The sequence below is a fragment of the Xenopus tropicalis genome, chromosome 4 (assembly GCF_000004195.4).
Source record: "Xenopus tropicalis strain Nigerian chromosome 4, UCB_Xtro_10.0, whole genome shotgun sequence".
Classification (NCBI taxonomy): Eukaryota; Metazoa; Chordata; class Amphibia; order Anura; family Pipidae; genus Xenopus; species Xenopus tropicalis.
The window spans coordinates 10772758-10787259 of record NC_030680.2 but is presented as its reverse complement, the minus strand read 5'-3'; the positions used below and the strand labels follow the sequence as shown (position 1 = coordinate 10787259).

Below are 14502 nucleotides of genomic sequence, written 5' to 3'. Positions count from 1 at the left end.
GACTGACCTCTCCCAAGGTCGGACACATCAATGTGCCCCCGGCCAATGCGTTGTGACGTGGAGCCCGGCAACCATCAGAAACTCCCCGCTACCTTCCTCTGCTGTGATTGGCTCCCATTATCCCTTCAGAACTATTATTTTTTTGGTCTCTGAAGTCCCAGTCTCCTCAATTAATATATCGATCTAACAATGTGGATCGGGCCCTCGCCAAAGGGCCCTGTTCAAAGTGATCAGATGAATGGGAGAAGGGTCAGGTACCTCCCCCCGCAGCCTTTCATATTGGGCCAGTGTGCGGCCTCATTACGCGCGGTTACGGATGGCGCTGCCTACACGGTACCGTTTGAAGTCACAGCTGGCAAAAATTCACATCCAGCAGAAACCTGAGGATAAAATGTGGGCTGGGGGGGCATGGCTAATAAACCCCAATGATTCTATACCATCCTTGTTTTATTAAAGGCAAACTAACCCCTTTATTATAAAGATAGATTTAATGGAGAGGGGTGTAAAAGGGAAGATGGGAGCCAGTCAGAGGGGTCACTGGGCATCAAGTTTCTGTTATGACCCAGAGTCAGACTCTCTCATAAGATGTTAGCAGCAGTTGGTAGAATTTCCACAAACCATTAAAAGGTTAAAAATTAAACCTGAGCCCTTCTGTGTTACTGGGAAACCCCTGAGTAAGTGAATCCAACCTGTTTTACTGTAATTCCTGCTGCTGGGCTGCTCTCCTTCCAATGGTCAGATGGGAAAAGGTGATAGGGGAACGCCTATTTCAGGATTAAAAAATGAAAACAGTTACATTAAATGACATACCACTTCATGCAGCGCTCCCATTACTATTGAGGCACAAGTCCCAGCATCCCCCAATAGCCTTCCGCTGCCGCTGGTGGGGGATTCTGGGAGTTGTAGGCCATATTTGGAGATGTGCAGAGAGTCGTATCTAGAGCTATTTCCTTCTGTTACCCATAATAGTCAGTATCAGCGCCCCATATGTTACAACCCACCCCCCCTCCTACCGTTCCAGTCATTTCACACACAAACTGCCGGCCGCTGATGCTCTTAGAGAGGGAATTGAGGTTATCAGACAGAGAGGAAATCTCCCACTCCGTATTTTAGATGTGGGATGTGGCACCCTGGCACTTGTGAAATGCACCCAACTAAAATAAACCCAAGGCACAGAGACAGGCAGGCAGATTTAGATTTTGTCTCAATACAGGATTCACACATTGGGTGACTTGTTTTACTGATATCTGTATAAAGGAGATATAAACCCAAAAATACCATTTTCCCAAAGGAAAGAAAATAGAATTCTAAGCAATTATACATCATAACCATTCATTATACAGGGCACTTGTTATTCTCTGTATCCACTGCTGGTTCTGACTACTGAAACGATGCAGCAGAAGCCAGTCCAGCTCCAGTTCCTACAATGCCTTGCCAGCTGGCTTCTGCTGCACTGTTCAATTGAACAGCTTCACTGATCCAACCCAAAATGCAAAGGGGCAGCTGGGAATGAAGACATATCAGTCATAGAAATGCTGTACCCCTTCAGCACAAGGAAGCACAGTACAGGAGATAGAGCAAGGGCAATACATGTAATCAACCTACCAGCACACAGCATGATCACATGTATACTGTGGAAATAAAGGACAATATTTTGTTTTACTTTTCCTTATTTATCCACTTATTCCCCAGGGGTCTTACTAATTATACTCCGCAGTTCTCACAATACAGTTCCATCTTCCAGTCGGCTTGTGGCAATTATTCATTATAAATGGTCACAGAAAAAGAAATCCCTTTATCTTCAGGGTAATTAAGCCTAAAATATTGATTATTATTTACCATCTACGGGAACGCACTATAACTAGGCTTCAGGCTAAAATTTCAAAAGCAAGACAGCACCCCCTGGTGGATAAATAGAGGCATATTCAGCACAGGATAATTCCCTGCAAGTTTTCGGAATAACGATTTATTAATTAAGTGCAGCTCCATTTAAATCATGGGCAGAGATGTGTCGGGAAGAGACGGGCGGCTACATCGCACAATCCATGAATTATATCATGAAGTTTGGAGCTTTTATCAAAATGAGGACAGCCCCGATGTTAAATATTATGGCGCAATAAAAAAAAAAACTGTACTGTAAAACATATACAAAACATTATCCCCCATTTATAATAAAAGGCACTAAGTTTGCCCAGGAGCAGTAATCCATAGCAACCAATAATGTGTTTGCTTTTAAACAGGTGACCGGTACATGCTGCCTGCTGATTGGTTGCTATGGGTTACTGCTCCTGGGGAAACTTAGTTCCCATTTATTACATAACCCCCCATTTACCATCAGGGATGTACCTGCAGTCCTCCAACCCTTTAACAAATTCCCAGCAGTCCGCATATATCCACTAGGGAAGGCTATAGGCTGGACACTGTTGACCCACATTATATAGCAGAACCTGCCTTTATATCTATAGATCAGCTGATGCCGGGAAGCAGTGTCTGTCTGGCCTCTCTGGAAGCCTAGGAGTAATGCAGATGTCTCTGCCGCTTGTCCTACTGCTGTGCATTTGGGGGAGGCTGAAGGCTACTTGTTAGCAACTGCTGAAAGCTGGTCCCGTATCCGCCCAAGACCGTCCAGCATCGTGTCCAGGGTTTCTTTGCTTAACTCCATGGTGACAGTGGAAACAGACTGCTCTGAACCACACAGCTCGGCATTCTCTTGGATCTGGAATAAAGTCCAAACAAAGTAAATTGTTAGCCCCATTCAAAAAAAAAAATCCTTCTCCCTGGAGTACCCTGTTCTTTTGGGCAATACACATCTCAAAACCCAAAAGGTAAGTGGGCTGAGATAGCGGCTCTGTCTATGGCCGCATAACGAAGAACAGTTATAAAGCTTTGCCTTTAGCATTAGTTGCCCTTTAATAATTATACGCATATAAATGCCTATTGTGCTCCAATATCCTCAGAGTAGAACCCATGACTTACGCCCCACAACTGTGCACTCTGCTTACCTTCATCTGCAACAAACATGTCGGGACGGCCATCCTAGAGACGGAATCCGAGGAGGCTTTAATGTCCACTCTCCAGTCCAGGTCGACTAAACGTGGTAATGAGACTAAAGGGAAAGCGAGGTTCGTTAGTCACCGGGATCTCCACCACCGAATGAATAAGATACAGAGTTTTGGTCAGCTGTCCTACCTCCAGTGTTGTGCTGGGGAGACTAACAATGTGGTTCGCCAGGCCAAGCAAGTGTGGGGATGTGTAGTTAAGTCTACTGGGCACAGTAGGGATCAAATAAAGTGTAACAGCACCAATATGTATAATCCGCTTTCCCAGCATGCCGCAGGTTTAACCACAGGCTCTATCTGCACTGCCTGCACCAACAGAGTCAGCCAATTAGGATAATTAGTGTGTAAAGTTTCAGGGAGGTTCTGCCTTACCAAGTGCAACAGAACATCAGGTTCAAATCCCAAACAGGGGGGTCTGGTAAGAACTATCTGTGCAACGAGGGGGAGTTAAGTTGTAAACCCAACCATGATGCTGCCCCACTGCACCCCCTAGTTTTGCTATAGAAGTTGCCAAAAAATATAATTATAGATGCAAGAAAATTCACCAATGAGAATTCTACTGATAAAAAAAAATTCATTATAAATGCAGAAGAAGTGACCAATGAGAATGCTGATTCCCAGCGCTGTGTCAGGCCCCTTGCTGGTACCTTACATATAGAGATAATGATGGCATTTTCCCCTCATTATATGGCACAGGAATCAGACATGGGGATAAGGGCAGACTTGTTCAGTGCTGGGAAACTGGGTTTAATGCTCCCAACTCCAATTGCAGGAACAGAGAACATGGAGCCGGATTTATACAGATCAGCTGGGATTCTCATTGGGGGGTTTTATGTGTTTTAAAGCAGTCGCTGGCTGTGGGGATTTGGGGGAAAGTTTAGGAAAAGTTTTATTGTGCAATATTGCTTTAAGAATACAATCTGATGTTGCTGGACTACAGCTCCCAGAATGCCTCTACCTTCATTACATTACCACCTATAACAACACCAAGGGTGTTGGGGACATCCTCCTAGTATAGTTATTCTTCTAATAAAGTGGAAGCTCAGTGTTTATTGTGCAACTTTGAACCTTAAGGGGGCAGCTAACCTTGACATGTAGTTTTAGCATGATGCCAACAAGCAGAATTTGTGGTAATAAACATACAAAAAAATAAAATAAGGAAGAACAAGTGAAATGTTCCTTTGAATAAATACTAAATAAATAAACTATTTCTAAATTTTCTGTTTTTTTCTGTTAAGACAATCTCCCTCTTATGTTGTTAAACGAATGCCCATTGGCCAAGGACACAGATCACTGATCATCTGCAAGTAGCATTATCCACCATGGAATGCTGGGAGTGGTAGTCTAACAGAAGGTAAGTGGCAGGAAGGACATTACCAGTCTCAGCTGCTGAGAAAGAGGGTAGTTCTGACTTACTCTGAGAGTTCAGTACGTCATTTCTCCAGGCCGACCTGCAGGAACAGGAAATACAGAGTCAGAGGAACACAAGGAAACCCACTCACTTTACTGCTACCAACACCTTCCTATTTGTTGTTCATTCTTTTCTGTGTGTGGCTTCAGGAGGCCCTAAAATGATTGTTTTGGAGGAGAGTTACTGTTCCTCCACTGACCAAAGAGCTTATAACCTCCCCCCCCCTTTTACATTTATTATTGTGGTAATGATACCAGCCCTAGCTTGGCCAGGATGTCTTTAAAGTAGAGACCTTCCATTCCCTTTTATCCCTTATATTATTTTAGTTTCCATTCTCTAAATTCTTCATTTTAACTATTCTTAAAGGGGATGTTAACCCTGCCAACACTGCACTGCTCAACTAAACGTTACTCAGTTGTTGCTGGACTACAAATCCCAGAATAATGTAACATATAATGAAGGGTGAGGCATGCTGGGAGCTGTAGTCCAGCAACATCAGATTGTATTCTTAAAGCAATATTGCACAATAAAACTTTCCCCCAAATCCCCACAGCCAGCGACTGCTTTAAAATGCATAAAATCCCCCAATGAGAATCCCAGCTGATCTGTATAAATCCGGCTCCATGTTCTCTGTTCCTGCAATTGGAGTTGGGAGCATTAAACCCAGTTTCCCAGCACTGAACAAGTCTGCCCTTATCCCCATGTCTGATTCCTGTGCCATATAATGAGGGGAAAATGCCATCATTATCTCTATATGTAAGGTACCAGCAAGGGGCCTGACACAGTGCTGGGAATCAGCATTCTCATTGGTCACTTCTTCTGCATTTATAATGAAGTTTTTTATCAGTAGAATTCTCATTGGTGAATTTTGCATCTATAATAGCAAAACTAGGAGTTGCAGTGGGACAGCATCATGGCTGGGGTTATGTTCCCTTTAAACACTAAGGGGCACATTTACTAACCCACGAACGGGCCGAATGCGTCCGATTGCGGTTTTTTCGTAATGATCGGTATTTTGCGATTTTTCGGAAAATTGTCGCAACTTTTTCATAGCCATTCCGAGAGTTGCGCAAAATCTGGCGATTTTTTCATAGCGTTAAAACTTGCGCGAAAAGTCGTGCCTATTTCGTAGCCATTCCGAAAGTTGCGCAAAATCTGGCGATTTGCGCGAAAAATGCGACTTTTTCGTTGCCATCCCGGGCCGAATGCGTCCGATTGCGTTTTTTTCGTAATGATCGGTATTTTGCGATTTTTCGGAAAATTGTCGCAACTTTTTCGTAGCCATTCCGAAAGTTGCGCAAAATCTGGCGATTTTTTTCGTAGCGTTAAAACTTAAAAGGCGCGACTTTTCGCGCAAGTTTTAACGCTACGAAAAAAATCCCCAGATTTTGCGCAACTTTGCCCGGCCTGGCAACGAAAAAGTCGCGTTTTTTCGCACAAATCGTATTGGTAACGAAAAAGTCGCGACAATTTCCGAAAAGTCGTAAAGGCGCCGAAAAAAATCGCAAAAAACACGAAAACGTCGCAAAATGTTCGTTTTCCAATCGGAATTTTTCCAATTCGGATTCAGATTGGTGGGTTAGTAAATGTGCCCCTAATTGTTAACTATGATAATATATGGAGGGAAAGAGGAAGGTCAGCAGCTCCAGGCTAGCCATACTCTTTATGCTGAGCACCATGCCAACATCTTGTTCCAGCCGTCCTGGCATCCACACACATAATGTACAAAGGGTCTGTGTATTTTATTTTTATTTAATAAAAGTCTGTGTAATATATGGGCCTCCCTCCAGAGTCCCCCCCACACAAATCACTTGGGACCCCCTTAACAAGGCTCTTCCGGTGCCTGAAAAGTCAATGTACATGTCTGGCAGGTCCCCAGTGGTGCAGTCCAGGAGGGCTCTGGAGATGGAGCCACTTATTACTCATGCCTTAGTTCCCCTTTAAAGGGGAACTAAAGCTATACTAGGGCAGAAATGTTGTACATTATATTTTGGGCTTCTGTACCAGCCCAAGGCAACCACAGCCCTTTAGCAGGGAAGATCTGTGCTTCCAAAGATGCCTCCATCTTCTTTTGTGCTGATTCCCAGCACATTCTCTGTAATGCTTTTAGTTACTGAGCTTAGGGACCAACTGCATAAATATTAGGGATGCACCAAATCCCGGCTTTTTTGAGGGATTCGGCTTCGGCAGAATCCGCGGTCCCAGGTGAACCGAATCTGAATCCTAATTAGTTAACTGGTCAGGGGGAAAAAAATTTAACCCCTTCCGATCCTAATCAGCATATGTTAATTAGGATACAGTTTCGGTTCAGGATTTGGGCGAATCCTTCAGGGTGGGTTTGGGGGTTCGGCCGAACCCAAAAAAGTGGGTTTGGTGCATCCCTAATAAATATCTATACAGAATATAAGTGTCGCAATATAAGGCATTTGTTCTGACTCCAGTTAGGCACAGACACCCATACTCACAGATTCTCTAGGATGAGCTTGGTCAGTAAGTTCTTCAGGTTCTGATGGAAGTTTTCCGGGAACACGGGGAGAATTTCCTCTGCGGTAGCCAGACCCTTACATACCACGTGCCGCGCCAGGCTATGCACAGCCTGCACTACCTGGGAATACAATAGCAATCGGTATCACATGCAAACCCTCTTTTTCAGATCCTATATTTTCAATGACTGCTCTGACAGGGAATGCTGGCAATTGTAGTTATAAAGCAGCTGGAGGGAAATATGGATTTACTTACCTGGGAAGCTTCCTCAGAGCTGACGGACAGGCTGGACGAAGTCCTTTCAATTAACTGCACAGACCCAACCGCAGACTTGGGGAAAGCGTCTCGGCACAGACCTCCAACCACATCCTTGGAAGGAGCCTGAGACAGAAAGTGCATGGTTAGAGCACCAAGGCTGTACAACAGCTGGCCAATAGAGCATGCTGGGTATTGTAGTCAAGCTAACATGGTAAATACAGAGCAACAATTATTTATTAGTATATTAATAATTTCTAAGTAACTATGTCCTGACTCAGTAGCCCCAGGTACAGTGCAGTGTAGACAGGACACACAAACCTTCAACAGCAGCAGCAGAGCAGAGAACTCCTTCTCCCCTAGAGAAGACATCTTTCCCGTCACGTGATCTTGCGCCGATCACATGATCAAACTCACGGCTGGACGCGCAGTGCGCTCTGGGAAAGGCTGCTTTCGTTACTATGACGACAAGTTTCAATCTGTGGTCTGGACAAGTTACTCCCGCCTGAGGGGGTAAACGTGGTCCTGTGCCTTTTGCTGTTATATAATAGCTTAGCCCACAAGAATAATGTAGAAATATAAGTGGGGTTGTAGATATGTAGAAATGATTAGGGTGCCCTTACTACTAGCGGGCCTTGCCAGGAAGCAACATGGCCGCCAATGAGAAGCAAAACGCTCAAGTAGAATGTATCTATATGCTATAACCCTCATGTCTCCATCCTCAGCTCTTTGCAGTTTATCCCTTCCTCCTTAGATGAACAAACCGCCAAGGTACAGTTTTAGGCTATTTTGTGGAGAGTTGGCGGGTTTGTAGTTTGAAAGTTTTTTCCTCCTAGTGTGCCTGTCCCACTGCATGCTGGGTAATGTAGTTTGTAGCTAACAATTAGCCCACAGCTAGGATTAATATAAAACTACAATACCCAGCATGCAATTGGACAGTCCAGCGCTTCGATTTTCTATTCCTTTTTGCTCTTTGGGGTTATTGCAACTTTCTGGATCTATTTTTATAGTTTTAAATGATTTGCTTTCTTTTTCTGACGCTTTCTAGATTTCTAATGGGGTCGCTGACCCCGGCATGCTACACTTTTATTGTTATTGTTACTTTTTATTACTCATTTGTTTATGAAGGCTATCCTCTATTCATACTTGTGTCTCTTTTTCATATTTGTGTCTCTTAGGTTAAATTGGACCCTAGCAACCAGATAGCTGCCCCAATTCCAAACTGGAGATCTGCTGAACAAAAAGTTAAATAGTTCAAAAACCTCAAATAATAAAAAATGAAGACCAATTGCAAATCATACTAACAGTTCATTTAAAGGTAAACAACCCCTTTAAATTGTGAGCTCTGACCCATCCTATCCACTACGTTTGGCCAGACCCACACCTGACACTAAGGAGACCCCACATAAAGTGGCCATTGCTGGAAGGCAATGGCAAAAGATTACAGTATCTGATACCGATACCTATTATACTGGTAATATGGCGCAGATGAAGGCAAAGTAAAGGTGAATTTTCCCATGAACAGTGGCCAGTCTGTAACCTTAGATCAACTCTGTCATTTCTCTCATAGGGTTATATGACTTTTGTCCCACTAGGCACATTAATTCCATGGCTGTTAAGCTGTGTATTTAGGTTGGATTACATGATCCTGCAACCAAAATAAATACCGTCTGCACCTGTCCTCACTTACCAATCAAGCTTTGCCATTGCCATAGATTGCCACTAGGTGGTAGTAGCCGGTGTCAAAAAAATAAGGCAGCTGTATGCTGAAGAGCTTGATTTTCACCTCATATTGATGCTTTCAGAAATTAGCAGATGGTCTTTGTTTAGTGTATTTTTATTTCTGTAATAAAAGGTTACTGAAGACAAAGGTGGGCCAGGGTTCTGCGTTGTTGCTTGTTGAGCTGCAATTAAATGATTGTGTATCAAGTTACATATTTAAGTTGGGTTGAAAAAAACCAAAGTCCATCAAGTTCAACCCTTCCAAGTGAAACCAGCACATAAATCTAAACTGACCTATATATACGCTCACATACTGTGCATAAACTATATATATACCAACATCTATGCTAAAGTTTTAGTCACAATAGCCTTCGATGTTATGCTTGTTCAAGAAATCATGCCTATGCTGCCATAGTTTTATGGTATCTCTCTGTACAGGCTATGAGCAAACTTAGGGGGCTGTTCCTGCTGAATTGTGCTTAGTACAGGGGAATCCCTATGCTGCTATAGTTTTATGGTATCTCTCTGTACAGGCTATGAGCAAACTTAGGGGGCTGTTCCTGCTGAATTGTGCTTAGTACAGGGGAATCCCTATGTGCCATAGTTTTATGGTATCTCTCTGTACAGGCTATGAGCAAACTTAGGGGGCTGTTCCTGCTGAATTGTGCTTAGTACAGGGGAATCCCTATGTGCCATAGTTTTATGGTATCTCTCTGTACAGGCTATGAGCAAACTTAGGGGGCTGTTCCTGCTGAATTGTACTTAGTACAGGGGAATCCCTATGTGCCATAGTTTTATGGTATCTCTCTGTACAGGCTATGAGCAAACTTAGGGGGCTGTTCCTGCTGAATTGTGCTTAGTACAGGGGAATCCCTATGTGCCATAGTTTTATGGTATCTCTCTGTACAGGCTATGAGCAAACTTAGGGGGCTGTTCCTGCTGAATTGTGCTTAGTACAGGGGAATCCCTATGCTGCCATAGTTTTATGGTATCTCTCTGTACAGGCTATGAGCAAACTTAGGGGGCTGTTCCTGCTGAATTGTGCTTAGTACAGGGGAATCCCTATGCTGCCATAGTTTTATGGTATCTCTCTGTACAGGCTATGAGCAGACTTAGGGGGCTGTTCCTGCTGAATTGTACTTAGTACAGGGGAATCCCTATGTGCCATAGTTTTATGGTATCTCTCTGTACAGGCTATGAGCAAACTTAGGGGGCTGATCCTGCTGAATTGTGCTTAGTACAGGGGAATCCCTATGCTGCCATAGTTTTATGGTATCTCTCTGTACAGGCTATGAGCAAACTTAGGGGGCTGTTCCTGCTGAATTGTGCTTAGTACAGGGGAATCCCTATGTGCCATAGTTTTATGGTATCTCTCTGTACAGGCTATGAGCAAACTTAGGGGGCTGTTCCTGCTGAATTGTGCTTAGTACAGGGGGAATCCCTATGCTGCCATAGTTTTATGGTATCTCTCTGTACAGGCTATGAGCAAACTTAGGGGGCTGTTCCTGCTGAATTGTGCTTAGTACAGGGGAATCCCTATGTGCCATAGTTTTATGGTATCTCTCTGTACAGGCTATGAGCAAACTCAGGGGGAAATGTGTATAATGCAGTCCATTTCCTTTATCATATGTTCTTCCTTTTTCTTATTAATGTAAACATTTTTTTTTTAACTTTCCCCATTTCCTGCTTTTCCCTGCCGTCCATTTCAGTTTCCTCTCTGCAGCTGTAATTAGGAATTGGCTTTCCCCTTCCTGCATGAAAATAGTAAACAAAGAGGTAAAGTAATCATATCAGCAAAACTTGTTTCCAGGTCTAGTAACCCATAGCAACCAGCCAGATTTTTGCTTTTAAACATCAGACAACTGAGTGCTTCTACAGGTTACTAGAAGTGAAATAAGCTTTGCATCTGATGTTACACACCACCACCACCCGGTGTTCTTTTAAAGGGGAAGCTAACATCAAAACACCCCCATTTCCAGTATTCTTTAGCCGGAGCAACCTCTGTCATCAGCAATTGGATCAGAAAAATTGGCCAATGTCTGCTCAGCTAATTCTTGACATTTTGTGGGGCTTATTTCCAATTCTGATTTTTAGCACAGAAAAAAAAAGTTGAGACTGCAACTTTTCCTGCAAAGACCTTTTCATTTTAGGTTTTTAGTAACAGACAGACATTCGTGGAAAAGAGTTATTCAAATTTTGAAATAAACAACAAAATTAATAAAAATGAGGGGATATAAACCCAGCCATGATGCTGTCCCACTGCGCCCCCTAGTTTTGCTATAGAAGCTGCCAAAAAACATAATTATAGATGCAAGAAAATTCACCAATGAGAATTCTACTGATAAATAACTTCATTATAAATGCAGAAGAAGTGACCAATGAGAATGCTGATTCCCAGCACTGTGTCAGGCCCCTTGCTGGTACCTTACATATAGAGATAATGATGGCATTTTCCCCTCATTATATGGCACAGGAATCAGACATGGGGATAAGGGCAGACTTGTTCAGTGCTGGGAAACTGGGTTTAATGCTCCCAACTCCAATTGCAGGAACAGAGAACATGGAGCCGGATTTATACAGATCAGCTGGGATTCTCATTGGGGGATTTTTTGCATTTTAAAGCAGTCGCTGGCTGTGGGGATTTGGGGAAAAGTTTTATTGTGCAATATTGCTTTAAGAATACAACCCTGATGTTGCTGGACTACAACTCCCAGCATGCCTCACCCTTCATTATATGTTACATTATTCTGGGATTTGTAGTCCAGCAACAACTGAGTAACATTGGGTTGAGCAGTGCTGTGCAGCAGGGTTTACATCCCCTTTAAATAGTGAAACTGAGCCAGTGTGGTTATGGGTAATATTTAGACTGAAGAGTTTATATTTACAGACTCCCTGCTAGTAAGGGGCTTAAAGCAACATCTTATGACTTTGCTGCTCATCAGAAAACACTGCTCACTTTCATGTGTGGAGACGTCCCATACGTTTGGGCCTAGTGCAATAAAACCGATGGCGGGTGTAGGAAACATCTGCCTGCCCCCCTCCTCTCACACATCTCCGCCAATCTGTTACACGTCCCTCACTTCCCTTAGGCGCGGGGGTATGTGGGGGGCACCAGACCCTGGCACTGGCGGCCGGACTTACTGACAGGGATGCAGGAGGGAAGAGAAAACTTCCTTCCTGAGGGGAAGACTGAGGATTCTCATGTCCCTCTGTCAGTAAACCCCAGAGTGACTAGAGCCCACATACACACACTACATAAACACATAGACCAATATCATTTATCCACCTGGGATAGCTTTAGTAGTGTGTTTTTATTTACAGATCTCCATTTTGCTTATTTTTTTTTACCACACAAAACCTTAAGCCACCATTTTATTATAGTCTGTGTGTTATTTATTGACACCTGACAGGAACAAATGCAGGTTGTTACTTTAACAGGAAGAACTGTGGGAGTAAAAGACCCGCCTCTGTCCATTGATTGGCTGGTGTAACCTAGCATGTATGCATGCCCTTGGTTTGTGTGTGTGAGCATAGTGTATTCATACAAACCAGAGGGGCAGACTTTAGTAGTCAAAATGGCAGTGTTATGTTATAAGATTATCCAAAGGCCTAATAATATATATATATTTTCTAAGGTTGCCAATGGGCCAGGATTTTACCGGCCTAGCTGGTAAATCACCTGCTAAGACCAGGCCGGTATTACAAATTTATCTGCAACTACATTGCTGGTAAATCTGTAATGCCCGCCTGGCCTTAGCAGGTGCTCTTAAATTGGCCCCTGGCCCACCCCTCATCTGCCCCAATCTGCCTAGAACTAACTTTATATCTTCCTGGATGATATATGAAGGCCAGTATTTTTTCCCAGAAAGGTCAGCAAAGCAACCAATGGCAGAACTGCAAGTTGCTGGGCCCCCTCGCAAAAAAAAATCTGTGGAGGGGCCAGTGCACACAGCAAAATCAACCCACCACCCCCACAGTCATTGTTATTAAATAGTAAATAAACATCCCTATCTCCATTTGTGCTTATCTGCCCCTGTATGGGCACACCTGACGGGCCTACCCCGTTAATTTGTGGCTGAAAATTGGCCAGATCTCGATCAGGCAGGTTTGATATTCCTGTCAGATCGGGACTGCAACGGCTCATTGATGTGGTCCGACGGTGCCTATTGCCCTAGGGCCAAACAATTAATTTAGCCCGATATTGACCACCTTTAGGTAGGCATATCGGGAGGAGATACCAAACGAGTGGATCTTACCATGTATGGCCACCTTTAGACTGTAATATCTGCAGTGGCTTCTTTCCTTCTCTGATTCTGCATTAGGGCATAATAACATGCAGCATATTTATATTTTTATTGTGATATTTCAATCCATATTCTTCATGTTATGGGGTTAATACATGAGCATGGAAAATGCGAAACAGTGGCGTGGAGTGAGGGGGGGGGGGCTGGGAACATAGCTGGTGATATATTCACACACGCAGGACGCGGTTCCAGGGTTTCCGCAGTAAAAGGAAGAATTTCTACGGATGCCTTAGGCCTGTAATATAATATTTGCCACTTTCTCTGGCCTCCTCAGGGTTCGTTTAACTTGGAGCGTAACTTTTATACCTCCCATAAAGTATATGAACTGTTTTACAGTCTGTGCCCAACCCAGTGCCATTCAAGGACTTTAACAGTGGCAGTATCATCATTCCTGCCTATGGGGGATTAGGAGGATACAGCGGATCGCGGGAGCGCCCTGGGGGGATCATATCTGGGCCACTAGGGCCAGGGCCCACCAGTTTTTTTCCCAGTGGCCCAGTCCGACACTGTAGGGTACTCCTCATAGCCCTCCTGTCTGTCCCCAACTGATTTTTTAGGAGTTTTTTTGGGGGGAATATCTAGGTAAGCAAATTTTTAAAATTTTAAATGATTTGATTACAGTGAAGTCTATGGGAGATGACCTTCTCATAATTTGGAGCTCTCTGGATAGTGGGTTTCCAGATAAATGATCCTATACCTGTATTATAGTATAAAATATACATATTTGTTTGATCAGAAGTTATAAGGTTGACATACATATACATTAGATAGATAAATACAGTAGATAAGTAGATAGATAGATGGTACATCTCGATCCCCAAGCGATAGATAGATATATTGATAGATAGATGGTACGTCTCAATGCCCAAGCGATAGATAGATGATAGATAGATAGATAGATAGATAGATAGATAGATGGTACGTCTCAATCCCCAAGCATAGATAGATGATAGATAGATAGATAGATGGTACGTCTCAATCCCCAAGCATAGATAGATGATAGATAGATGGTACGTCTTAATCCCCAAGCATAGATAGATAGATAGATAGATAGATAGATAGATAGATAGATAGATAGATAGATGGTACGTCTCAATCCCCAAGAGATAGATAGATAGATAGATAGATAGATAGATAGATAGATAGATAGATGGTACGTCTCAATCCCCAAGCATAGATAGATGATAGATAGATAGATAGATAGATAGATAGATAGATAGATAGATGGTACGTCTCAATCCCCAAGCATAGATAGATAGATAGATAG

The 14502-nt window shown here is 43.2% G+C and overlaps 1 protein-coding gene across 1 annotated transcript; it reads right to left on the bottom strand.

Moving 5' to 3' along the window:
* Positions 1-1950: 1950 nt before the first annotated feature.
* commd9 (COMM domain containing 9) lies at positions 1951-7605 on the bottom strand. Its single transcript, NM_001114206.1, is given in 6 exon segments — positions 1951-2716; positions 3003-3106; positions 4476-4510; positions 6936-7075; positions 7210-7335; positions 7531-7605. Coding segments are annotated over 6 exon segments (597 nt in total). The 5' UTR covers positions 7582-7605; the 3' UTR covers positions 1951-2575.
* Between the last annotated feature and the right edge of the window lie 6897 nt (positions 7606-14502).